This window comes from Mytilus galloprovincialis, chromosome 8, assembly GCF_965363235.1.
Source record: "Mytilus galloprovincialis chromosome 8, xbMytGall1.hap1.1, whole genome shotgun sequence".
NCBI lineage: Eukaryota > Metazoa > Mollusca > Bivalvia > Mytilida > Mytilidae > Mytilus > Mytilus galloprovincialis.
In genome coordinates this window covers 6,600,314-6,628,291 of record NC_134845.1, presented here as the reverse complement: position 1 = coordinate 6,628,291, position 27,978 = coordinate 6,600,314, and the positions used below count along the sequence as shown (strand labels likewise).

General features: G+C 32.1%; 1 protein-coding gene across 1 annotated transcript; it reads right to left on the bottom strand.

Moving 5' to 3' along the window:
• Nucleotides 1-5,942, bottom strand: LOC143084950 (chymotrypsinogen B-like). The gene is made up of 6 exons (XM_076261039.1): nucleotides 5,820-5,942; nucleotides 3,759-3,969; nucleotides 2,401-2,491; nucleotides 1,096-1,276; nucleotides 552-685; nucleotides 1-196 (listed from the first exon to the last, which is right to left on the bottom strand). The coding sequence occupies exons 1-6, from the start codon at nucleotides 5,863-5,865 to the stop codon at nucleotides 29-31; spliced, it is 831 nt and encodes a 276-aa protein (XP_076117154.1). The 5' UTR covers nucleotides 5,866-5,942; the 3' UTR covers nucleotides 1-28.
• Between the last annotated feature and the right edge of the window lie 22,036 nt (nucleotides 5,943-27,978).

Genomic DNA, 27,978 nt, shown 5'->3' with positions numbered 1-27,978 from the left:
TTTTTTAAGCCATGTATATATATTTTTATTACGAAGAACCGTGGTAGTCCATGATATCGTGGATCCATCCCAAATGTTCAGCCACCTGAGTATAAATGGAGGGGTAATCACCACAGTCTATATCTCCCCATGAAGATATCCCGGCTAACGTGTACCCATCTGTCCCGAGACATGCCAAAGGACCACCACTGTCTCCCTGAAATGATATAATTCAATTGTTTCTAGGAAATTGATATTCTTACATTATCTAAAACAAAAAAACAACAGTTAAAATACAAAAAATGGATATCCCTCAATGAAATCGTTTTAAATCAGTTTCGTTTCAATGGGAAAAAAATAATTAAAAAATAATGTTAAGTATAGACATCATGAGACATGTTCAATCATTAAAAGAAAAATTTATACCACGGCATCTATGGCTGTTTCACAGATGGTAATTCAGTGTAGTATTTTGAAAACATAAAAAAGGTATATTTCAAATACATTTTTTAATAGAGCCCTAAGAAATACAAAATATACATATTACACTGATGAATTATTAGGCAACTTACTTGACATGCAGTTGTTCCCCATGAAAACACGCATAGATTTCCATAATAAACATAACTACCCCACGTGTTCCTACAGACATCTATTGGTATTACATTAACATCTCCTTCCTGTAATGTAATAGTCTGACTTGCTCCTGCCACAAAATATGTATAACAAAAGCATTAACAAGTTATTTTCAAATGCATATAGTAATGTAAATACTTTTTTATGAACTGTTAGCATTTCAGTTTTCGGGTATTAATTTTAAATATGTTCATTCATCTTTCAGCTAATAAAAAAGTGGTGGAAGCTATCTATAGGAAAATCAAGGAAACGTTAACAATTCGCAATTTTGTATCATATATGACTTCAACATATAGCAATAACCATCCCGATATACAATTGTTTACAATTTTTTTTATGCATATGACATTGTGAATAAAATTAACTTAAAAGAAACGTTAGCAGAAAAAGCATTCCGTGTTGCTATCACTGTAAAAAGGCAAAGCATTTCATTTACACTCTAAATCAAAGAGAAATGTAAACAAAGGTTTATTTTCTTACTCGAAGTTCTTCCCCATCCGATGATCTTACATATCTGTCCATCAAACCCTACACATGAGTTTGGAAGATTTATCGTTCGCACGTATCCATTCAGTACAGCAGGTTGTGCTAGCTCTATTAATGTTAGGTCGTAAGGCAGGTAGAAAAGATGCTCCGGTGCTTGTAGGTTGTAGAACGGATTCTGTAGATATAAAAGTAAGAATTGAAATGGGGAATATGTCAAAGAGACGACAGCACGACCAAAGAGCAGAAAACAACCAATTGGTCTTCAACACAGCGTGAAAATCCAGCACTCAAAGGCGGGTCTCAGCTTAAAATGTGTACTAAATTAGTTAATGGACGTCAAACTCCAAAACATTAAACATACTAGATATAGTTAGTTGTTTATCTAATTTTACGTTTTCATATATTATATTTCAGCGCAATTATGAATAACTATGTAGTACTAGTATTGATACTTTAATATTGTATGGTCTTTGTTCTGATTGTAAGTATAATCAAGGAGTAACAGATTCAGAATCATTCTTGTTAATACAGCAACGTTATTAAATATAAAAAAGAAGATGTGGTATGACTGCCAATGAGACAACTGTCTACCTCCTTGGTATAACTGATACTAAGAACTACTAATGAATTCACTCTTTGGATACACTCGTAATATGTATTTGATTTGGCCTTATAATAGATTTCATTCCAGTTAAACCTGTGAAGACTAAACGTGCGCGTCTTATATGTAACAAATGAAAATCTTAGAATGACTTGACCAATGGTATTGCATGTTGATGTTTCGTGCCCGAAGATACCAACACACCAGTATTCGGCACTTGTATGTTGACAAGCAATACCAATACTACTATTTTCGGTGTAAAACCCATCAAACCATAGTATGTTACCAGTGGCGGATCCAGAAATTTTCATAAGTGGGGGCCCACTGACTGCCTAAGAGGGGGCCGATCCAGTCACGCTTCAGTGATTCCATATATAAGCAACCAATTTTTTCCCAAAAAGGGGGGGGGGGGCGGGCCCCTGCCACCCCCCTAAATCCGCATCTGGTTACATCTTGTGTTATGTTTGTTAAAAAGGGTAAAACATACATTCCTTTGAATTCTAGAAATGAGTAATACTCGATGTTTTTTTGGTGTTTCAATACACCATTCTTTTTTTTCATTTTGGTGTTTTTATAAAATATTGTGGCAGTTTGTATTACAGAAAAGTTATTGGATATATATTGCGTTGTTTATTTTGTCTTGTTGATACATTGATGAACTATTCAGTGTACATTACTGATATGTTATGTGTACTAACATTATGTATGACTGATACATTAATGGTCTGCTCTGTGTTATCATCCACACCAATCACATGCTCCCCTAGTACCACACGGAAATCACCAGATCTGAATTTAGTGAACGAAGAAATTTGGTAGTTACATATTTCACAACCTGTAAACTTCTAATTAATAGTAAAATATTTATCAACGTTAATGTTTAAGAAAAATCACACATCACGTATAATAAACATCACCTTTAAGGTCTACATAAGCAGTTTTTTGTTAAATAAAATAATCAGTATAATTGTTACATATATTTTTGTGAAATATCAGATGTTTGGATAATCAATAAATGCTTGAAGGCTTTAATACTTTTATAAATTAGCTGTTTACAAAAATTTTGAATTTTTGAAATACTAAGGCTTTTCAACCCTAGGAATAGATTGCTTTAGCTGTATTTGGTAAAATATTTAGGAATTTTGGTCCTCAATGCTACTCAGCTTTTTACTCTATTTGGACTTTATATTTTTTTTGGATTCGAGCGTCACTGATGAGTCTTTTGTAGACGAAACGCGCGTCTGGAGTACATACAGACCGTTCATTATAAAACAAAGTTTTGAAAACAAATAAAAGATAAGTACTATCAACAAAAATTATGAACTCCTTCAGTGCTTTTTTCATCTTTAAATCCTTAATTATTTGTCTTGAAATGACGTTATTATCAAATGAAAAGTTAGAAGAGTACATTCCATTTTAGCCATTTTGGTATAAAGCAATGGTTTATTTGTGGGGTCGTGAAGTTTAAACAAGTTCCCGAAAAGTTTGTTTCAGATTCCATACCTGAAGATACATGTATTACTATGCTGAATGTACAGCGCCTTAGAGTAACATTATTCATTATTATTATTATTATTATTATTATTATTATTATTATTATTATTATTATTATTGCACAGGATTGTCAAGTGTTTTAAAATTCAAAAAGAAGAGAGAATAGGCGGTGTTAACATTTGACAAGTTTAAAAGGGTGTGTTACAAAATGCTACGATGTACATATAAGGATATATATTTCGTTATAGCCAATGTAATATTGCGTACACGTAGACAAAAAACACATAATTTATTCCAAAAAACAACATTTGTGATCTAAAAAACTATACGATTTATATGTATTTTTCTAGTTATTGTGCTTTAATGTTGATTGTAACTTCTTTGTGCAAAATTTACATAAGACTTCTTTTATTCTAACTCTTTTGGTTTTTTTTTCAGAATTTATATGACGAGCGTACACGATGAAGGTTATTCTACAAAAAAACGCGTTGTGAAATTTAAAAACGTTCAACTGTTGTTAGAAGAAAATATTCTTAGCAATGAACCTAGCTAAATTATTTACTTTGCTCCCTCCGTGCAATGGGCAGCAGTTAGAACCCATTTTTGTCCTATCAGTACACCACCACAGAAATGATAACCGTCATGGTACTGAATGGAGGCAATAAAAGGCCACTGATGTGCCTGTGATGTCGTTCCGCCAATTATCCTAGAGCCTCGATTTGAACTATTTCTGGCATTTTGTCTTGCAGGACGAGGACCATTTGCTGTTACTCCTAATAAAATATACACATGAATCATTCATTTATTGTTCTACATCAGTGAAAATGTCATTTCTATTTTATAATTTAAATTTTAGTGACTCATCAATCAGATAATAAAAAAACATTAAACAATGTACATGCTAAAATCAAAAGACAGCATACAGTAAGAAAGCAGTTAGCACAGATTGAATTTAAAAGTATATAATAGATATAAGATGTACAGGCAAACAGTAAGAATGCAGTTAGCAAAGACTGAATTTAAAAGTATACACGCATACAAGTATATGCATGGTGACCATTAATTGTTTACCTCCACTTCATTTTAACTCAGATGGATAATTGTCGCAACGGCAATCTTGCAAAATCTCCTCATTTTGTTATATAAGAGTTGATACAAAAACACCTTTGTTCCATTTATTTGATCTCGCAACATTGTGTATATAATAATCTTTACTTAAAAAGCATGAGCATCTAACAGTTAGGTTTTTTCAACGTTGAAGGATCAGGACAAATTGTGGATAAGTTTGACAAGCTCTTGAAAAGGAAAGCATGTTGGATAATTGCAGTAATATTGTTACACAACAGGTCACCTTCACATAGTTGTTGCGAGAGTTCATTAATGTGGCGAAAGTTGTCATCTTACCGGAAATCGAACCGAAGTCGTCATCTTACCCTCTCTGATTGTTCCTAAACTAGAATAAAAATCACCAAGGCTAAACATGATCAAACATCATACATAAGTAGTCATCTAACCGGAAGTCTATATTCCTACATGTTTCTCACATTGCGTAAGATATTTTAACGCTAAAGTGCATACATATGTCGTCATCTTACCGGATGTCTATATTTCAACCTGATCCTCACCTTGAGAAAGATTCATTTAGGCTAAACAACATACATAAGTCGTCATTTTACCGGATGTCTATATTTCAACCTGATCCTCACCTTGTGAAAGACTCATTTAAGGTGGCACGGTAGTATTTGCATTCCAGAATTTATGTTGCTCTTTTGCGTACCCTACCTAAGTCAATGTATCTGAACAGTGTGATTGGTCAAAACTACAGTATCAACTGAACACACTTTCCCAAACTGATGGATAAATTAGGTGTAGAAAAATATGAAATAATTTTACAAACAGATGAAAATGAATTTTTGCGATTTTTTTTAAATTGTGTATTCACTGCATGATAAAAGACCTAAAAGCGCTAGTGGCCTTAGGTTTTTAAAAATAGCAAAAAAAGTGAACGGTCATGATACACATTCAAATTCATTTCTGAATAGTAAAACGAAAGTACTTCAGTTAACTGTGAATGTAGATTTTTTTGCAGTGTTAGATAGTGGTGAAAATTATCCCTTATGGGCCAGAAAATACTACCATGCCACCTTAAAGGCTAAACAGCATACGTAAGTCTTCATCTTACCGGAAGTTTATATTCCTACCTGTTTTTATCCTGCGAAAGGTTTATTAAGGCCAAACAGCAAACACAAGTCGTCATCTTATCACAAGTCTATATTCATACCAGTTCCTCAACTAGAATTAAACTACTTAATAAGTATGCCGAACAAGCCACAAAATTCGTCATCCTAACGCAATTTGATATTCCTCCTTCCCTAAAGTAAAAATAACCAAGGCTAAACATCATACATAAGTTGTCTCTTACTGGAAGTATATATGCCTACATGTTCTTTACGTAGGGTAATAACAGCTGAGGCTAACAGCATACACAAATCATCATCTTACCATAAGTCTATACAGTGTTTTCTCCTACCTGTTTCTTACCCAGAGTAATCTCACCAAGCCTTGAAACATCATTCAATATTCGTCACCTTATCGGAATTCTACATCCCTACGTCTTCCTTACCTATAGTAAAAATCACCAAGGATAAACAGCTTACAAAAGTCGTCATCTTAGCGGAATTCAAACCACGGAAGCGATAATCATAATATACATGACAGTCTGTCACGTTTATAGTACTAAGATAACGTTAAGATCTGAACAAGAACAAGGTTATATATTGATTGTCCTGCTATTTATAACAATGAGTTGTTGATTTTATTTATTCATTTATCAATGCTCATATTCTGTTCTAATGCATGTTAACAATACATTGTTTGTGTATGTTTTCCGACTTGTAGTATATGTATTTCACGTGCATTCTTTTGTTAAAAAAAGGATTTATTGGCCTATCAATGGATGATTGATGCACTTGCACATTTGTATATGTACCTAATAAGAAAGCAGGACAATAGGAACCACATTACTGTTTCTACCACACTGTTGTATTAAGAACTGATGTATCGATACTGTTATAGGGGAGTCAATGAAGTTGCTAACGTTGATATAACCGGGTAATTATGCAGTTTGACTGTTTTTTTTCTGATTTAAACTGGTTAAACTTGAAAAATAGTACATGAACCCCTCTTTTGTAAAATGGCATGAGTTTGATTACGTATGAAGATTATTTGTATCAATTTTATTGAAAGTCAACAATGAATTTATCAACCGTAAAAAATGCCGTTTTTTTCATAAATTCATGATTATTTGTTAAAAACTAATTATTTTCACAGAATTGTAGCATATTCATTTTAAGAGCTTATTAATGTAAGGAAGATTTTCATAATGTAAGGTGTGTCTATTTTACAACAGATAAAAACGAAACGAATTTAAATTACCCTAGCCGAGATTAAATGAAGCGTAAGAATTAATTTTAATACATAATACAAAAGTTTAAAACAATTATAATAAATTCATGATAATTTAATGTAAAAAAGTCAACAGTAGTATACTGCTGTTCGAAATTAATAAATCGATTGAGAAAAAAACAAATCCGGGTTACAAACTAAAACTGAGGGAAACACATCAAATATAAGAGGAGAACTACGACACAATAGAAACACAACACTAAAATGTAACACACACAGAAACGAACTATAATATAACAATGAACATTTTCCTGACTTATTACAGGACATTTTAGGGAAGAAATTGTTGGTTTAGCCTGGTTTTGTGGCTAGCTAAACCTCCTGCTTGTATAGCAATATTAAATATACTATTAGAATGACAACATTACATGACAGGACTACAATACAAATAAATGGGAGAACATATAGGACAGAAAAGCACACGCAAAATAGCTATCAAAAGGTAGCAGGTTTATAATTTAATACGCCAGACGCGCGTTTCGTCCACACAAGACTGACCAGTGACGCTCAAATCCAAAACGTTCGAAAGCCAAAACAAGTACAAAGTTTAAGAGCATTGATGACCAAAAATTCCAAAAAGTTGTACCTAATAGGGCTAAGGTTTTCTGCCCGGGATAAGAACATACTTATTTTTGTTTTAGAATAATTCATACTTTTGCAAACAGATATTTATAAAACCGACTATATAATAGATATACATGATAACACCGAAGTGGTGACTAACTACAGAATAAATACGAATACATAAAACAATCTAAACTAGCACACAAAAAGTCACAGCCGAGTTAGGATAGCATTCAATATTAGGTTTGTAATACTGATATAACATTTATTAATAACAATGCAAATTTAAATACTTTATATTTATATAAAATTGTAGTATTTGTATAATAAATTGTTTAATCTAGCTATGTTGGTGTTTCTTCTTAATCAAACTGTAAAGAACCACATATATCGTATAAATTTAGTTGACCCAAACTAAAATCTAATAAATAACTGGGTGATTAATTACTATTATCTTTACCATAACATACGAATACAACAGAAAAGAATACAAGCGATAAGACATTTGCCAAAATTCGATGAGAATAACACATATAAAATCAAAACTAAATACATGAATTTTGGATAGAATAGTTCCGTGACACGTCTATTAGTAATGCTAATTCAAATTCAGCAAAACAGTCACAATCGGGAATAAGTCACGTTCGGTAATTAAAAGATCAGACGACTAAATGACAAACCACAATCTAACACGTGGTAAAAATGTCCTTAGTTAGTTGAGAAAAAGACACATCGTATCGATCAACCAAATCGTGATGGTGTCCGTAAAATTTACGGAGTGTCGTTTTTAATCTGTCCTCCTCATAACTTTATTGGAGCAGTTTCTGAGTTAGAAGCACACTCCTATATATGAAGTCCGTATAGAAAGAACATGCAAGAGCATAACGTATCAACTGAGATATGTAAATACCATACTAAGGGGCAGATGGTATCTTACTGCTGAGAAATGGGAAATTGTTAATTGGGTAGTTGAAATCGTCCCGTTTATCATGGATTTTCGTGTGAAGTTGTCCATCTGTGTCAATATTGAGGAAATGATCAAGGTATGAAGCAGTCCTTCTAGTATCAGTAGTATCCTTAGTTTCAAGTTCACTGGTATATATGAGATGTAAGTATTGGCTGAAAAATGGGTTATTCAATGATAGGAGATCATCAATATATCGAAAAGTAAGATTAACGAATTTCGCTAGGTGCTTTTTCTTTCTGTCTTTAAGAAGGTTCTGAATAATTTCTGCTTCACACGAGTACATCGACAAATCAGCCAGTAGAGGTTCACAATTAGTACCCATTGGAATACCAACTGTCTATAATTAGTTATCAAAGGTACCAGGATTATAATTTAGTACGCCAGACGCGCGTTTCGTCTACATAAGACTCATCAGTGACGCTCATATCAAAATATTTATTAAGCCAAACAAGTCAAAAGTTGAAGAGCATTGAGGATCCAAAATTCCCAAAAGTTGTGCCAAATACGACTAAGGTTATCTATGCCTGGGATAAGAAAATCCTTAGTTTTCGAAAAATTCAAAGTTTTGTTAACAGGAAATTTGTAAAAATGACCACATTATTGATATTCATGTCAACACCGAAGTGTTGACTACTGGGCTGGTGATACCCTCGGGGACGAAACGTCCACCAGCAGTGGCATCGACCCAGTGGTGTAAATAGTTATCAAAGGTACCAGGATTATAATTTAGTACGCCAGACGCGCGTTTCGTCTACATAAGACTCATCAGTGACGCTCCTATCAAAATATTTATTAAGCCAAACAAGTAAAAAGTTGAAGAGCATTGAGGATCCAAAATTCCAAAAAGTTGTGCCAAATACGGCTAAGGTAATCTATGCCTGGTATAAAGCAGACGAACTCATCAGATACTGTTCAGACCTATTTCGTTCATAATTTATAATGTTTACATTTGTAAATATTTGTGTTGACTATGAATTAATTTTATTTGTGCATGATTTGTATCTATACTTATGTGTATAACTTTTATGAAAATCAAAAATGGAGATTTAAAACACAATCAATATGTGTCCTATCGAAAAAACAAAGTTACACTGTTCAAAGAATCTAGTTTACGCAAATCTCATACCGTATTCCATGCATTCCAAATGTATAATGACACACGCGACCTCGAATGAGTCGATCCTCGGATGAGTCAAATATTTTTTCCGGTCCCTTCGACTTCGACACAACGAGGGAAGACGAGTTAAATGTCATAACTGAGTTGATTTGTTATGTCTATCATTATTTATTTCTATGTACATATCGATTATTTTGTTTATTTTTAACGTCCAATTTCGACTCGGTAAACTTCAAACACATATACACCGTACAATGTCCCATATTTACAAATATATGATCTCGAAGACTTTTCAGCCGATTGATAGTAAGTTATTCCCACGTACTAAATCTTTTATTATCAATGTCAATGGACCCTATTTATAAGACATTGCTATTGTATCGTTTATGAATCTAAGGCGTCGGCAAAATCATTCCAGAATATACCTCTATCGTCTTTGTTCTCGGGATATTCTATATACGTATCCTCCTTTAGTATGTACATGATTTCTGAGGGGATCTTTTTTGCATGCACTCGACCTAATTTAAGCATAAATACCATGTTCTGATCATGCCTTGAGGTAGTTATTTCTATCAAAGCAATATTAAATTCATACATGCACCATTTGGATTTTAAAAAATACTTAGTAAGTACTTTTCTGCTGTTGTGGATAGCATTGGTGATATTTTCAGCTATTCCACATCCTGCAATAAAATCTCTGTGATGTATACAAAAGCGGAAATTTCTTTGTTTTTCCAGGTAGTCCACCATCTCATCTTTAGGGAAGTGTCGATTGCTGACTTCGTATGACACAAAAGCGTCGAACTGATAATGATCCTCAGTTTCAACACGATGATATCCGTATGCTCCTTTCATAACATAATACCAATATCGAATTTTCCAACGGAAGCGATAGATTAGCAATGAACAAAATATAACTATAAAGGATACGATCAAAATCACGGATAGCACATAGTCCAACATAGGAGGAACAATCTTTCCTTAAAATGTTATTTACGTCCGTTATGGTGTACTTTCTCCCTTTATAACTGCATGGGTATTTATCAAAAGACATGAAATGGAAACAAAACTGAAAGTCTGTTTGATGACATATTTAATGAAACTAAATTCGTTTGGTTTTCTTAGATAGAGATTGATCGTACTTCTGAAATATAAACGAGTTGCCAAGAACATTGTTATCAAGCAATAAAACTTTAAGATTTGGCAGAGCTCCAAATTCATAGGGTATTATTTCTGACCCGCGGTTTCCTGAAAGGTCTAAATACTCCAGATTTGTCAAGTTGCACATTGGTCCATTGAATGAATATAGCTGATTATTTTAAAGAATCAATTTTCTTATCGATTTATTTGAGAAATATATAGGAACTATAGCATACCCTATTCTTGCATTTCCAAGAACAACTGTCTTCACATTTGGTGGTATTTCTGCAAGAGTGTAATCTGACAAAATATTGTTACATGACGTTACTGTTTTAATGAGTTTTGTTGGTATCTTTTGTTTACGAGTAATAGATTCTACATGTAAGTCAATAATCGTCTCATTCTGCATTCTGTAGCAAAAACATTGCATAAGTTTAAAGATTCCAAATGATTACAGTTAACAGAATTGTGTGTTTGTGACATTTGGTGCTTGTTTTGAAAGCTTGCATCAAACGTTGTTAGACTATTCAAATTGATCAAAGTATGATAGTAAGCATATTCATCGACAACCCATCTGTTGTCCGTCACACTTAAAACTCTCAAGGAACTGGGAAAAAAATAATTTAGCTGTTAATTCTGCTTTATCTAAATTATTTCCATCGATGTATAGTTCCAATAGATTTGTTTCATTTAACGGTTTTATATCGTTAGCAACCAGGAACTTCCACCTCGTTCGCATTAAAGATATTGAGTCTTGAATATCTGAATAGCTGTAAACGAAAGATCATAAGTAACATTTCGAAATCCACACAGACCAAGTCTAGGATTGTATGATATATCTAAAACTTCTAGATGTGAAAGGTTTTTAATCGTTTCCTGAAAAATCTTCTATATACCTCCGTACTGTTCTAGACGAAAGATCTAGAAATCTGATGAATGGGAAGTGTTGGAACATGTCTTTCTGTATTGTACCCCGTGCAGCAAGACCTGTTACTTTTAAACTAGTCAAGTTATGAAGACCAGAAAATTGGCTTCCAAATGACACGTTTTTAACACCGTCAATGGTCAACTTTTTCAGTGAACTTAGATCCATAAATACTTCGTCAGGGCAAAAGTAGCTTTTATTTTCATTTAAATTATTAGAAATATCTAATATTTGTAGGTCACATAACTTCCTAAACACTCCTGGAAAGTATGTATTACTGTCTAAGGAAAACTGATTATTCGACAAATTAAGACTGATCAGATTTTGTAATGATGCATAAATTCGATATTCTATTAGATGACAGATCTAGAAATTCTAAATTTGCTGGTAGGAGTGCATCGCTTGGTAAACTTATTAAAACGTTACAACTAAGATTGACATATTTCACTTCTTCCTTAAACTGAGGTGAACCTAGTAATCCTTAATTAGAACAGTCAGCTAAAAGTCCATCTGTAAGTGGAATACATCTGCAATTAATGTTTGTTGCAGTACAATTGGATGAATACTGTAAAGTTAATTTTAGTGAAATCAGGACAGTAACAATAAAATTAACGGTACCAATTTTCTTGCACCAGATGCGCATTTCGACAATACATGTCTCTTCAGTGATGCTCGTGGCCAAAATATTTGAAATCCAAAGCTTATATAAAAGATGAAGAGCTATAATCCAAAAGGTCCAAAAAGTATAGCAAAATCCGTGAAAGGAATCAGAGCTTTGCATGAGGGAGATACATTCCTTAATTTATAACAATTTCTAATATTTTGTAACAGCAAATTTTAATAACACAAAAAATCCGTATTTGCATGCCAGTACGAAGTACTGGCTACTGGGCTGGTGATATCCTCGGGGACTAATAGTCAACCAGCAGAGGCATCGACCCAGTGGTAGTAATACAATTAACGGTACCAATTTTCTTGCACCAGATGCGCATTTCGACAATACATGTCTCTTCAGTGATGCTCGTGGCCAAAATATTTGAAATCCAAAGCTTATATAAAAGATGAAGAGCTATAATCCAAAAGGTCCAAAAAGTATAGCAAAATCCGTGAAAGGAATCAGAGCTTTGCATGAGGGAGATACATTCCTTAATTTATAACAATTTCTAATATTTTGTAACAGCAAATTTTGATAACACAAAAAATCCGTATTTTCATGCCAGTACGCTGGGCTGGTGATACCCTCGGGGACTAATAGTCCACCAGCAGAGGCATCGACCCAGTGGTAGTAATAAAATTAACGGTACCAATTTTCTTGCACCAGATGCGCATTTCGACAATACATGTCTCTTCAGTGATGCTCGTGGCCAAAATATTTGAAATCCAAAGCTTATATAAAAGATGAAGAGCTATAATCCAAAAGGTCCAAAAAGTATAGCAAAATCCGTGAAAGGAATCAGAGCTTTGCATGAGGGAGATACATTCCTTAATTTATAACAATTTCTAATATTTTGTAACAGCAAATTTTAATAACACAAAAAATCCGTATTTTCATGCCAGTACGAAGTACTGTTCGTACTGGCTACTGGGCTGGTGATACCCTCGGGGACTAATAGTCCACCAGCAGAGGCATCGACCCAGTGGTAGTAATAAAATTAACGGTACCAATTTTCTTGCACCAGATGCGCATTTCGACAATACATGTCTCTTCAGTGATGCTCGTGGCCAAAATATTTGAAATCCAAAGCTTATATAAAAGATGAAGAGCTATAATCCAAAAGGTCCAAAAAGTATAGCAAAATCCGTGAAAGGAATCAGAGCTTTGCATGAGGGAGATACATTCCTTAATTTATAACAATTTCTAATATTTTGTAACAGCAAATTTTAATAACACAAAAATCCGTATTTTCATGCCAGTACGAAGTAACAACACATCATCTACAACGAAAAAGATGAAATGTATGAATGAACGAATATATATCATGTTTTATCTGTTAAATATAAAAAAAAAGGTGTGTTATGATTGCCAATGAGACAACTCTCCAAAAGACCAAATGACACAGAAATTAACAATAATAGGTCTCTGTACGGCCTTCAATAATGAGCAAAATCCATACTGGATAATCAGCTATAGAAAGCCCCGAAATGACAAATGTGAAACAATTCAAACGAGAAAACTAACGGCATTATTCATGTACAAAAAATAAACGAAAAACATATATATAACTCATAAAAAACGACAACCACTGAATAACAGGCTAGTGACTTGAGACAGGCACGTACATACAGAATGTGGCGGGGTTAAACATGTTAGCGAGATCCCAACCCTCCTCATAACTTAAGATTAATTATCACACTCGGTTGTTTGATAAAACTTTTATAACAATAAAAACAAAACAGATCACAAATGATATCATACAAAACCTATTGCATCAATAATGTGTTTAAATGTACAGTCGACTTTGTATGATTATTGGACACTCAAATACCTGTTTCAATCATTGAGAGTCATTCTCTGTAAGAATCAAACCATTTGGAAATGATATGTCATATGTAAAATTGGTAAACATGTTCTCACAATTGAGATATACTGAAATAAACATCCAGTTTCACAATTGTGCGGTTGCTATGGTAACTGCCTGAACATGTTTGATCAATTTTTGTATGTTTAAAGGCCAAAAATGTACAATTACAATTGGATGTAAATGGTCTTGTAGAGAATAAAAAAGACAATCGTGTTTGTTGTTATGACTAAGTATGGTTATGACATATTTAAAAAATGCATTTAGAAAAAATATATTATGTAGCAGTTATGTCAAGAACTTATCCTAAAAAAGTGTCAAATTCCTTGTGTGTTAGGAGTCCTATGAAAATAATTGTATAAATTCAAAATTGCATTCATGTTATGTTACCACATCACTGTATTTGCTATCCTGTGGTGTTTCTTGATGATTGAATATGCTCGATTTTGTTCTGTGGTTGCATTTTGTGTCGAGTATTATATTATTTGTTTGTGCGTTTCTCTGTTATAAATGTTCTTGCGTGTGTTTGTGCTGTATTTCTGTTACGTAGTGTTTTATCGGTATATCATAAAACATTGACATAAAGTAAGAGATTTGGCTTTCATTAACCAGGTTCAACACAACTTTTTTCTTAAAATGTCCTGTACAAAGTAAGGAAATGGCAGTGTTTTTCACATAGTTCGTTTCAAAGTGTGTTGCTGTCTTTCTGTCCCGTATTGTTGTAATTTTAGCAATATTTTTAAACATTGCCATATAAGCGAGTTGTAAAATAAGTATACCGCTGTTCAATAGACATGAATTGATTTAACTAAAACAAATTAAGGTCTCAAACCAAAACCGAGGGAGACACATCAACAAGATTCCGTTTCTTCAAACAATACCACAAAAGAACCGATGAAAGTTCACAGTTAGTTGAAGTACAGTGATGTTCTAGTTGCCCAATCTAATCTTACAGATTGTTTATTTTAAACTCGTTCGCTACATGAAACAAACTTACAAATAATGAAAAAAACACACACAAAAAAACAACAGTATGTTAATCATAATAGTTATCAAAGGTACCAGGATTATAATTTAGTACGCCAGACAAAATCGAAAGTCATCGGGACCTCATCATTAAACCTGGGTTTATCTCAGGTTTTGATCTGTATATAAACTGGTGAGTTGTATTCGGAATTTCGACTACACCTGTAGTAACCCTTTTACAAAGAGTATATCACATTTTGTTTTAAAGATTTTGTTATATACAGATCCAGAAATATATCTAAGATCCACGTAAACTAATAATTGTGGTTTAACAGTGATGTAAACTACCTCCTTAATATGAAAGAGGACTGATATTTCGCCTGTTGCATGATATATGTCCTTATCTTGTGTTAATCTGAAGGTCATCATTAATCAATCAATGTATAAGTATGAAAGACGTTCCATTAAATAGGAGAGCAACTTTTTTTAGTCGCTAAATATAAAATTAAACATATTTACCTTGTCAAAATGTGATCTTTACTTGTAAATGCAGTCGTCTGAATAGTATGATCATTAATTTGAATGGATACGTTTGGACGGTTATGATTCAGGAAGAAAAGGACATTAAATAGTATGATGTTTGACTGATGTTTAATATTTAACAGAAAACTATTTGAAATTATAAGATACACATTAAATCTACAAATTTCATATATTTTACAGAAATGAGGGACCGAGGGGATATTTAAACCTGAAAATAAGTTTAAAAAGATATACTGCTATTGAAAATATCTTGAAAGATTTGTCAATAACGAATCAAGAATACATTTAGTCTTCATGATACGATTCACTGGTGCTGAAAAATCAGTACATGCGGATGGTCAAATTCTATAATCATTTGGAAGCACGGTTCATCAAATACCTGTAAAAAGTAAGACAAATACGGCTAAGGTTATTTATGTCTAGGGAAGACAAATCGTAATTTCGAATAGTGACATTTTATATAAACATTTAATATACATAGTAAACTAATGTATAATTGATAATTGAGGTCCACACATGAATAACTACTAGAATGGCGAAACCCTCGGGAACAAAATCGTACAACAACAGTTGCATCGACACAATGGATTTATTATTATATTGATTGATGATTGTTTGCTTAACGTCCTAAAAATGATAACATTAGTCTTATGATTTGGTACGTAAGACCCGCATGTCGTCAATGAAAAATGCATTAATCGTGCGCGAATCAATACGTGTGTTACAGAAAGATTAAATATGAACTTAAAGTGCTTAAAAATCTGACTATGGAAGTTTTGTCAAATTCAGTTAAGACCATAAATTTATTGGAAACGAAACATTAATGGTTTTGCAGGATGCATATGCTGCAAAACCTAATAATTGTTCAATAAATTTATAATTTATAAAAAGTGCTAATTGGACCATAAGTGTATGACTATTCTGAATTATATAATTTTGTCATACTTTCGTAATGTCAAAAATATAAAATAAAGAATAATAACATATTTTTAGTAGCACACCTCTTAATTGCTGCAAATTGTGGTATGGCATTCTTCGTTCAGTATTGTATAAATTGATCAAAAGAGGGACGAAAGATACCAGAGGGACAGTCAAGATACCATTCTTGCGATTTAGTACATAAGAAATGTGTTTCATCAGAAACTGATTCACCAGATGAAGGAAATGAATGAAATGAAAACCGTTTTATCAAAAACTGCTTTAGTTATCTAGGCTAATGATTAGAACATATACGATTTAGATGTTTAAAAATCTATATATCATGGCAGCACATAAAGGTATTTATCATATTTCATGGCAGTACAAATGTGCCAATTATCATGTGCAAGTTGTAAATCCGAATTTATGTTGTATTTCAGATAAACTGTGTAGTCCATTTAAATAAATAATTCGACGGACAGACGTTCCTGTTTTATTCAAAGGATATATATTTTCGATATAAAACACACTCATAAATATTACTACGTCTTTCTAGCTTCTATTCATCACGTTTCTTGTAAAGCTTGTGATCTCAATATAATCATTGGATTTATAAGCACGCCAAAACAAAACATCTAACCAAGAGCACAAATATTCGGGTTAAGTGTTTTAAATAAGGTAGATAAAAGATTTTAAAAACTAGAAGAAAACAAAATCATGACAGATTGGCAGCGTGCTGGTCTTGTTGAAGCAGCTTGTCTTACTCCGATGGGCATTGAGCAGTTCTTTCAAAGTTTGTTGTTTTACTTACTTTATGCATTCGAAATTGATGAACGGTGTTGTTATATAAGTTATTTTCTGTTGCCTCCAACAAAAAAACGAATATTTTCTTAAATTTGCGGAAAAGCAGCTCAAAGTAAGATAATTAAGAATCCTGAAATTACAAACTTGCTTTATCAATGAAAACAATCTGGATTGACTTACGTTTATGTGTTCACTTATTTTGAAAAGTTTTGAGTTCTTTAAAACTAAAACCAAGCAACCTATGCAGATTTTGTTTTACGTTATAGTAAGAGATCGTTAACCGATTTAAATGGTTGTCCCTATCAGTCAAAATCTAATGTCGTCAAAACAATTTTCTAAGTCGAGTGTCATACTTAATTTTAAATTGGGATGTTATGTACACATTAAACCGCATAAAAAACAATATAAGTGATGCATAGCATGTGTTTCTATAGTAACATCGCTTTTACTTCTCTTATGACCATTGTGAACTAATTTATGGTCCTTGTCTTATTTCAGTTTTGGAAAAATTATTCATGTTGAACTTTGATTCGTACATGTAAAGCAACCACCAAGTGATTTAAATATTTGTAGCTTTATATGTATATGCAAGTTTCCAAAATATGAAATGGACTATTTGGAAAAACTTAAGCTGACATTATTTTCAAATATAACATGTTTAATACTTTATCATAAATTGAGAAGGACAGTTATCATTATTTCTCACTCTTAAATGGTTGACGAATAGACAAGTACCAAATTCTGTATTTACTATTAGGCGGAATAAGTAAAAAGATCTGCACACAGCTCAATGAAAATGTTTACACCTTAGTTGGTAAATTATATACTGATATGTTAGTGCAAGTCCTCACAAAGTTTTAGGTGTCTTTGTTAAAATCATACAGTTTTTTATTGTTTTAATTTCTTTGTTTTTCACTAGTTCACAACATGTAATGATATATAACATGTATGAATAAAAAAAAAAATGAATTCAAACTAATAAATTTGTAAAAATGATAAACAGGCAAATAGTTTGTAAATGAAAGTAACCGACGAACTAACTTGTAATTTGCCGTCAAGACATGCGGCACGAGATGTAATGTCAATACACGATAACGTCGAGGTGAAAATACTTAGAGGACAATAAAAAAAAGAAAAACGTTAGACAATTCATTAAACAATAGACAATTTTTAAAATGTAGAAAACAATAAGGTATCTCTAGCTTATGTGTAAATTAGAATCACGTGTCATGTACGCATTCTTCAAGTTTCCGAATTGGTACATTATTTGACTGTATAAAGTGACCTCATTATAGTTTTCTTTTGTTAATTTTTTGTTTTTACACAATGCCAACAGAAGCTAGTAGTGCGGTGACTGAAGGCATATTTTTTTTAATTTAATCTCCCCACCGAACACACACCTACATAATATATCATTGGAAAGAGGAAATTGTGTACTATAATAATATGCCTGTCGTCAGGACTTAATATGGTCACATTTTTTTTAAATTGAGGTCAAAGGTCATATGTAAAAATATGTGAAAATTTGGGAGGGTTTCAATTTTGACATTTTTTTCTATTTCTAAACTCTACCTAAATGCAAATGATACTGTTTTGGCTTTAGTAATGTTTGTTATTATACATAAACCTAAACCATTGAGTTTTTTTTATCCAAAAAATCCTAAAACGACGTTTTATAAACAAAATTTAAAAAATCAAGTTTTCAACCTATAAAATGTTTAAAGCACCTGAACCTTATGAAAAATATCAATTTCAGGTAAAAATCAAGTGTCATGCAGGACAATGCTTAAAAAAAAATATTTAAACTATCATAATGGGTGAGGTATCAAACCAAAGCCATAGAACACTACAGTAAAATATGACCTCAAATTGAATTTGCGGATACTTCAGGTTTTTTTTTATAGACTACACTCGTTGCTTTTGTTTTTTTTAACAATTATTACTGCTACCATAGTATTATCGTTTGTTGTGTATTTAACTCTGGTTAATATCTATTACATTATAGCTTTTGTAACTATATCCCCCCTTTTTACCCCTTGCAACGTACCACACACTTCAAATGTATTCCATATAAAAAAGAAGATGTGATATGATTGCAAATGAGACAACTCTCCAAATGAGACCAAATGAGACATACAACAATTATAGGTCCCGTACGGGCTTCAACAATGAGTAAAATTCATACTGCATAGTCTTCAATTCCCGATATGAATAATGTAAAACAAACAAAAAATCTAACGGCCTGATTAATGTTCAAAATAAATAAGAAAGAAACAAATATAGTATATAGACAAACGACAAACACTGCATGACCGTCTCGTGACTTGAAACAGACACATACAGATAGTGGCGGGGTTTAAATTTTTTAAGGGCACGCCAACACTCTCCTAACCTCGGGTTTGGACCCGTGTGTACCAGTGCTATTAGCTTTATACCAAATCAACCGTTATCGCCATCATCTTCATTTTCATCAACCGTCACAAGACATGTTTTAATATTTCTACACATTTCACTCATGGCCACAGGTCTGCACATAAAAGGTTCTGCTCAAAGCAAGCACGTTATTTTGAGTTTTTCTTTACAAGTACAGACAAGGTATTGTAGGAAGTCCGAAGACATTTGTTCCCAAAAAAATACCAGCTTTAAATCATCCCTATCAATTCATCCAAGATTTAACAGAGATCTGAAAGGGGGTTTAGGAATGTGTGATGACATCCATATGCTTGTCTGCAAAGATGCTGGGGAAACATTATACGAGACGTACACACTATCTTGAATTCGCTCAATTTCATGGTTGGCAACACATTAGATAGCGTCGCACTTTACTTTTAGAAGCATGAAATCCATTGGCATTCAATGTTTCAACAAGGTGTTTTGAACCAAACTCATGGTACATTTGTAAAGCCTATCCTAAATGAAAAGGTTTAAAACTAAAACGATTACCTCAACAATTGCTTAGCATTTCCACAATTTCTCTGGTGCCATTTCCCGAAAATAGTCTTGGCTGTATGCAGAATCATTGAGTAACCATAGATTTTTCTAAGTAAATTTGCAGCGGAATGAAATACCTGTCCGTTATTTGTGTCTGTTACTGTTGACATTGAGATTTTGAGGTTAGTTTTTAATTGACTAGAAGCTTATATGGCATCTTAAATAGTTATTTTGCTACTAAATATTATGTTATATTTGCCTGGAACTTGTTGAAGTTGTTTGACAACTGAATTTCTATAGAAATAAATGAGTTTAGACTGCATTTTATATGTAGGATATTTTAGATTAGAATCAGCCGGAAGAAATGATCTATATTTATCAAGTAACGGTGTCATGAGGAATGACCATTAAATCGTTGTCAATAGCCAAAATAAAATTAGTAAAAGCAGTATCGTGTTCTGAGATATCTGCTTCCACGGGTTTGGATTTTTTTAGCAAATAATTTGCAATGCAACCAAAATGACAGAGTGCTTGAAGTTTAAAAGATGGACGGGAAACTATTTCAACTTTAACTTTATATGACACGAATAAAACATTTTTAATACGCTCATCTGATTCAAACTTGAGTAATTTGTGATCTTTCTAAAATGTTTTGTTGCAACAAAATATACAAGCGCTCCAGTTGAACGACTGCATTCTAGAATGTGTACAAATACCCGAAACTGAGGGACAACCGTCAGATAATTGTATGTCTTCATTAAATATCAGACTAGAAGCTTCCTCGCTCTAAAAGGGGGAACAAATATGTTCACTTGTGTAAGTTTTGTAGCATAAACGATGATAAACTGCCTGCACGGAGTTCTTCAAATTAACTATCGCATGAAACATCTTGATGTTCACCTCATCCAATCTTTTATGCAATGTAGATACAAAAATCGACTTCCCTAAACTGGTAAATTGACTCAAAATTTCAATCGAGGTTATTTTTGGCATATTATGCACTGCATAAAATTTAACGAATTTTGTCTTTTCTTTGGACTTGATGGAGCAAGTTGCAAAGGATTTAACATATCACGGAATATTTACTGAAACTATCCGTCAATTATTTTGATTTTACAATAAGACTTTTCTGACAAAGTATATTTGATGTTTTATAACGAAAAACATAGAATATAAACATATACAAACAAAGTATGTGGCATATATCAGTGCACTTTAATTGGAAATATGTGTATATAATGTCGAAAAAGGTAGAAATTTCATATATCAATTGAGAGCAAATTTTTGACTAATACACAAAATGTGACGGAAGGCAAGTGATTGAGTTCCGTGTTGAAATTGAAGATTTTTACTCCATTCTTTTTACATTGATTTCTTAAGGTTTTTGTCATATTTTGGTTTCGAAATTTTTATCACTTATTAGTTTTGTTAAATACTATGTGCTTAAAATATAATGGGATAATTTGTATTACTACTATAAAGAAGAAACTAAAGTTTGAGTCTGAATTTGCAATTAAAATTACGTTAATTTTAAATAGTCTAAACTTCTCAAATTTTATAGATTAGAATAAAATAAAATACTGAATAGAATATTTTGACATATAAAAATAGCTTCAGGAAAAACTATTTCAATTAAATGTAAGCAAACACACACATTTTTTTCATTTTGAAAAAGGGGGGTTGAAACTCTCCAATATACTACCAGTCATTAAAACGACTTTTTGGGAAAAAGTGACCGTACGAAATTCTGACGACAGGGCAAAAACTAAAGAAGACATATTTGTCTTTAAGTTAAGACCATTTTTAGCCGTGTGTTATTTGGGGAGATTAAACTCGCGATCTAGACGACTTTTTACACTTCTGTGACCGCACTATAGGACAGTAATCAATTCATGTAACTCCTGACTATTCTCAAATTAAAAGTCATCAGAAAATGTAAACGCTTGATCTTCAGGACTACCTCAGTTTGGTTCGTTCGTCTTCTCAATCTTTTAAAAGTGTGTGTTATAGTTTGTAATGTGAGCTGCAGCGGACAGAAATCGACCTTTTGCAAGTGCAAGTACATATGTACATGTATAAATGTTTGATTGATTTCGGAATACTAGTAATCAATTACGTAATAAAACATGATTTTTGTCTGTTTTGTAGTGAGCTCATATCGTACCAAAATTTTAAATAGTTACGGACCTTGCACAGATATTGTATGTAACCCGAAGCAAAGTTTTGTGTTGGATCCCGTATTTTCTTTAATTGTTTATTATCACCTCTTCAGATTCGTCGGTGCTATATTATCGATAACGCGAGCCTAAATACCCTTTGTATTTGTAAATCATATTATATAAGTATTTGAAAAGGAGTTTATACTTGTCAATTCTACCGAAAAATATTATGAAGTCCAAATGTGATGGCCTTTTTTGTTTTGAATATATGTTTAGTTTTTAATAGAATTGACGATACATAATTTTCTTTTCGAAAGCATATATAATCTGATTATATAATTTAGAAATAAAAGGGTATTCAGGTTCGTACGCGACGGATCTCATGAGGAGATGATTGAAAAGTTAAGGAAAATACGGGTTCTAAATAAAACTTGACTTAAAAACCTACATCAGATTACAAAATATATCACACACTTTTATCGATTGAGAACACACACCAAAATAAAAACTTAGATAGTCCTGAAGATCATGCATTCCCTTTTATCCACACCAGATACCCGATGACTGCAATATATAAATGTAACAAAGAAATATATCATGAGATCGTTTAATGTAGCTAAAGATTATACCAATTTAGAAACTTGAATAACACGTACATGACATGCGATTCTAATTTTCACATGAACTAGAGATACGTTCTTTTTCTGTTTTGTAATTGATTATTGGTTAATCAGTTGCAGAAATGTTTCTCTAATTTTTCATTGTCTTCACCCTGATGTTATGATGTGTCGCCATTACATCTCATGTCGCATGTCTTGACAGCAAATTGTAAAGAACACAGTAATTTCGTCGGTTGCGTTATTAACACATTATTTACCACTCTATCATTTCTAAACATTTATCATTTTTTTTAAAAATACCGCATTCCGAGGAAAATTCTAAACGGAAGTCCCAAAGCAAATGGTACACTAAAAAGTTCAAAATCATCAAACGAATAGACAACAACTGTCATAGTATAGGCATTTTCTAACTTTTATGACAGTCGCATAAGATTCCATCATATTGATAATTATCCTTCCTGTTTAATGATACTATTGGTTACATAGTGTGCTAGTGACCTAATAAGGTATATATGGGGTTAGTAAATTCTATATGGGGTGAGAGCGAAGCTCGAATCCCCATATGGAATTTACTGACCCCCTATATACCGTATTACGTCACTAGCACACTATGTAACGAATTTATCTTACCGACTATCTTAACGTGTAAAATTTAAACTAGTGACCTATCAAAATGAGCAAGTCTTCAATACAGTTAGCATTAACATGATTAAGACACTATTCCCTTTGATCCTATAAAAACAGATGCCAACAATGACAACTTGTTATATTTAAATGTGTTTTATGAATTTATTTCACTTTATCATCACTTTCTTTGTCTGTTGAAACCTTTAAGATTTTTTCTCAGTACTGTTTTGTTTTTCTAAAGGGACGTAACACCACTACTAACCGTGTATGAAATAAGCCCCGCCTCCTTATTATCTTATATGGAATATAAGGGGACGTAACTCCACTACTAACCGTGTATGAAATAAGCTCCTCCTCCCAACTAACCTAATATTAAATATACACGGTTTTCACGAGGACGCTTTTAACCAATCATATTCCTAGAAATGTATAGGAGGTAAGATAAAGCGTTTTATATGAAGATATTGTCAGCTTTTAAGTCTTGTCCAATAACCAATTTCATAATTTGGAAACTTAATTATACATATACAGATTCAAATATTTAAATCATTTGAGGGTTGCAATACTTTCTGTAAAACTTAAAAGTCAACATTTGTATTTTTTTTTCAAAATTGAAATACGACAATCACCATAAAATAGTTAACAATGGTCATAAAAGGAATGAAGGAGCTTTTACTATAGAAACACACGTCATGCATCACTTTTTATTATGTTAACTGTGTACATAAAACCCCAATTTAAAAGTGTGTATGACACTCGACTTTATGATTAGTGTTTTAAAGACACAAGCACATACGTGTCAATTGGTTAAAGATTTCGTACTATAACATAAAACAAAATGTGCATAGGTCATTTGGTTTGAGTTTTAAATCATTCAAAACGTTTCAAAGTATATGAACACATAAACGTAAGTTATACTGATGTTTTTGTTTTTGTTTTTATTGTTATCATGGTTATTGATAAAGTAAATCTGCATTTAAGAATTAGTTTTAAATCCGGATTTGTTTTCCCTCAGTCGAATTATCACTTTTGAACAGCGTTGTAGTAGTGTTGCCTTTATTAATTAATTGTCTGTCCTTTGTGTAAAAATGAATCGTTTTGTCATTTGCTTAATATTTTTTATATCGAAAAAAAACGTACATAGATTTCTCATTAGTAGTTCTCATTTTTCATAGATGTAAGTTTGAGGCAACATAAGATAACTGGGGTAACGATTTAGTAAGTCAATTTTAAATGGGTATTTTGTTCAAGTAGAATACCACACCGTGTACGAATGGCTGCTAAAAGACAGTTATCACTCTGTTATGACACTTTTTCCAATCTATTCAAAACTGATATCTAACTTATTTCATACACAACTTTGCACAAATATATATGCTCATTTATAGTAGTTTTTGTTTTGGGTTAACTACACAGCCAATTATAATATTGAGATCAAAGCATTACAAGAAAAGCTATGAATTTTCATAACAATCCATGAAGGTTGATACATTTATCAAAAAATTATAAAGTTGTCAAAAAATAGACTCTTATGATCGAGCAAAACAACCAACTAAGAAAAACATAATCATGTTAACAATATCAGTAAGTAAGCATCCATTTAAGCAAGTGTAAATACAGATTGGGAATACATGCATGACCTATTGCAATGTTAAAATGTGAATTTTTACAGGATATAGAATCTGAATCGTTTGTAGCTGTAATGCATTAATGTCAAGTTACATTGAAATCAATTGATAAGAAAATCAATGCTAGTATCGATAAATAAAATGTTCAATAATATTTTGACAATAATAGATTGATAATATTTAAGAATTAAGTTTATTCAATGCATCGATACACTTCATGGATTGTACCTAAATATACGAACTCTAAATCCAACATCACTGTAGAACATAGGATGCGATTTCAATAAGTTATAATTTCTCTACAGGTACAACCAAACTTCCAAACCAAGTATTTTATAACTTTAAAAAAATAAGTTAAGATTTCAGTATATGTGGTAACGAAATCTTTGACTTAATAATATACCAGTGATACATATATTACGGCCTATAAATTAAAATCTATAATGTCACTAATGAAACGTGAAAAGAGAACGAGTTGTTGATTGGTTTTCATCAGATTGTACATGTGTTTTTCTATGTTCCATTATTTTAATGATAATCGGTTTAAGTAGAGCAAGTTTGCTGATGTTATCATTCCGACTAAGAATGATATCAACATAATCGTGAAACATCATAATAGCGATGATAACACGGAAGCATATAACTTGAAGAGTATCGGTTGATATTATATTCATAAACAATGTATTTATAAAGAATGACATCACATTCCAAAAAAAACATAAAATAAAAAATAAAATAGATCCTCCCCCTTGTGTATGGATTGGTTGTTTGATTATTAGCAGAACGCTTCCTGTTTATGGAAGAGATCATGTGGGATTTAACCAAACAGATTTACCATTGTATTCTGAAGGCCAAAAAATAGGGCAATTGAGTAAAGTGTGAATCTTATAAACTAAGGGTAAGACATGTTATTACAGTCAATCATGTTATGGAATGCCATGGAAAATGGGCAAAAGGACTGGAATAACAATGTTTTATTTTTGGTGCCAGTATTTATCATAATATAGTCACAAAATAATAGGTTTGTGTCACTGTAAAACTCTAACTTGTTTCAATTAAATTATCATGGAAATGCCAGTGTGTTGTCAATAGCTACGTTGCTATTCGGTTTAGTGCTTATAATAATAATGAGCTTTATGTCTTCCACAGTATATATAGCTCTGGAAAGAATTTGAAAAAATCGTTACTCCTTTATTACTCTTTCATTTATTTTTGTATGGTAGAGAAGCATATATGTGTGTGTGAAAGGCATATAGTATTATGAAAAAGAAAAAAATATTCTAAATATTTATTAATTTAACAAAAAAGTAATTGAAGTAAGATATTTAAATATTGTTAATATCGGTAATAAAATTGATTATGTTATCAATAAATCAAATTGTATCTTAATTTGATATGAATACAACTGCTAGACTCACGGTCGTACATCCTGTCGATATGGAAATTGTGGTATGGAACATGTCTTTCTCAAATTTTTGTTGGCGTCTGTACACTTAATCAATCAGATTTTACTGATTTTCTATGTTCTGATTTCTACATGTTTTTATTATTAGTTAATATTGGCTATGGGCTATGAACAAGATTACATGAACTGTAAGTATCCTGAGATTAGTCCTTCATGTTAGATGTTTTAAGGGCATTGTATCGGTTTAATCGGTTAAGCCCAATTTAACTGTGTTTAACAGTTTGTTCTCGTATTGTGACGTTACACCACTGGTTCATATTTCCAATTTACCAAAGTCAGTATTTAACGAACACTAATGAATCCACAATATGTAGTTACAAAAAAAGGTAAACTTTTTTCATTAAATTTGTTTTTTCATCTAAGAAAGAAAAAAGAAAGGTATTGTCCGTATCGATTAAAATTCCACTGTATTCCACTTCTTTGAACGCGTTTTCAATTCAATGTTAATGGGTTTTTTATCTGTTTATAAAGGATCTGCTTACCATTCCGGAGCACCAAAGATCACCCAAGGTACGTGCGGGGTTCGTGTTACCTAGTCTTGAGTGATGATATGTTTTGTATACAGTCTTTTTCTTTTGAAGCAATGACTTCGACAGCTTATTTTCGACTTATGAGTTTAAATGTCCCTTTTATATCTTTCGCCTTTCCTTGAAAAGTAATACATTACAAGATTATAAACTAAAACGGTGTCTATCTTTGAATGAAAAAGATGAATGAAAAGCTATATTATCATAACTCATATAATCTGGTTAACAAATTTTATTTAACACTCTCGTAATCTTGTTTAAATCATGAACAGATCAGGTTTCAGGATGTTTATCAAATCTGGAACAAATGCAATTATGTCTTTGGAATAAATACTACGTATCCTCATTTTGTCATTGAATTTGGGTCAAAATTATAAAAATTAATTTAGACACAAATATATGTCATTCATGTATTTGACTTGATAATAAAGGAAAACAGTTAAATTCAACAGACTTCCACTTGAAAAAAGTGATGAAAGACCGGCATAAATATGACAAAATGAAAAAAAGGACTTTAAGACAAACAGACTACAAAACACTTCATACAAAAGACTGAAAACATGATAGGAAGATATAAAGAGCTCCGGATGTGTAATAAAATTCTGTTTCACATTTAAATACCATCGTGTTGTTCATGTAAGTACACGTCATGTGTTAAGTTTCGTCCTGTGATTCCCAATCGAGGAAAATAGGACCACATGTGTGAAATATAAATTATACATTCATTTTGATTGGATAACGTCACTAGTTTTTATGGCATCAATTGACAATTGATGCTATGGAACGTACGCGCAATCGCAGACGATATATGACAGATTTTAAATACATGTTTTAAGTTTGTTTTCTGTCAATTTCATTAGAATGGAGATAACAATATTGTATTTTAAGCTCCGCCGG

Excerpts from the sequence above, each read along its gene's own strand:
- LOC143084950 (XM_076261039.1), bottom strand. The coding sequence starts at position 5,865 with ATGACGACTTTTGTAAGCTGTTTATCCTTGGTGATTTTTACTATAG. Across the intron at positions 3,970-5,819 it reads CTTGGTGATTTTTACTATAG|GAGTAACAGCAAATGGTCCT; the intron begins GTAAGGAAGACG and ends ATATTTTATTAG. Across the intron at positions 686-1,095 it reads CGGATGGGGAAGAACTTCGA|GAGCAAGTCAGACTATTACA; the intron begins GTAAGAAAATAA and ends ATTTTGTGGCAG.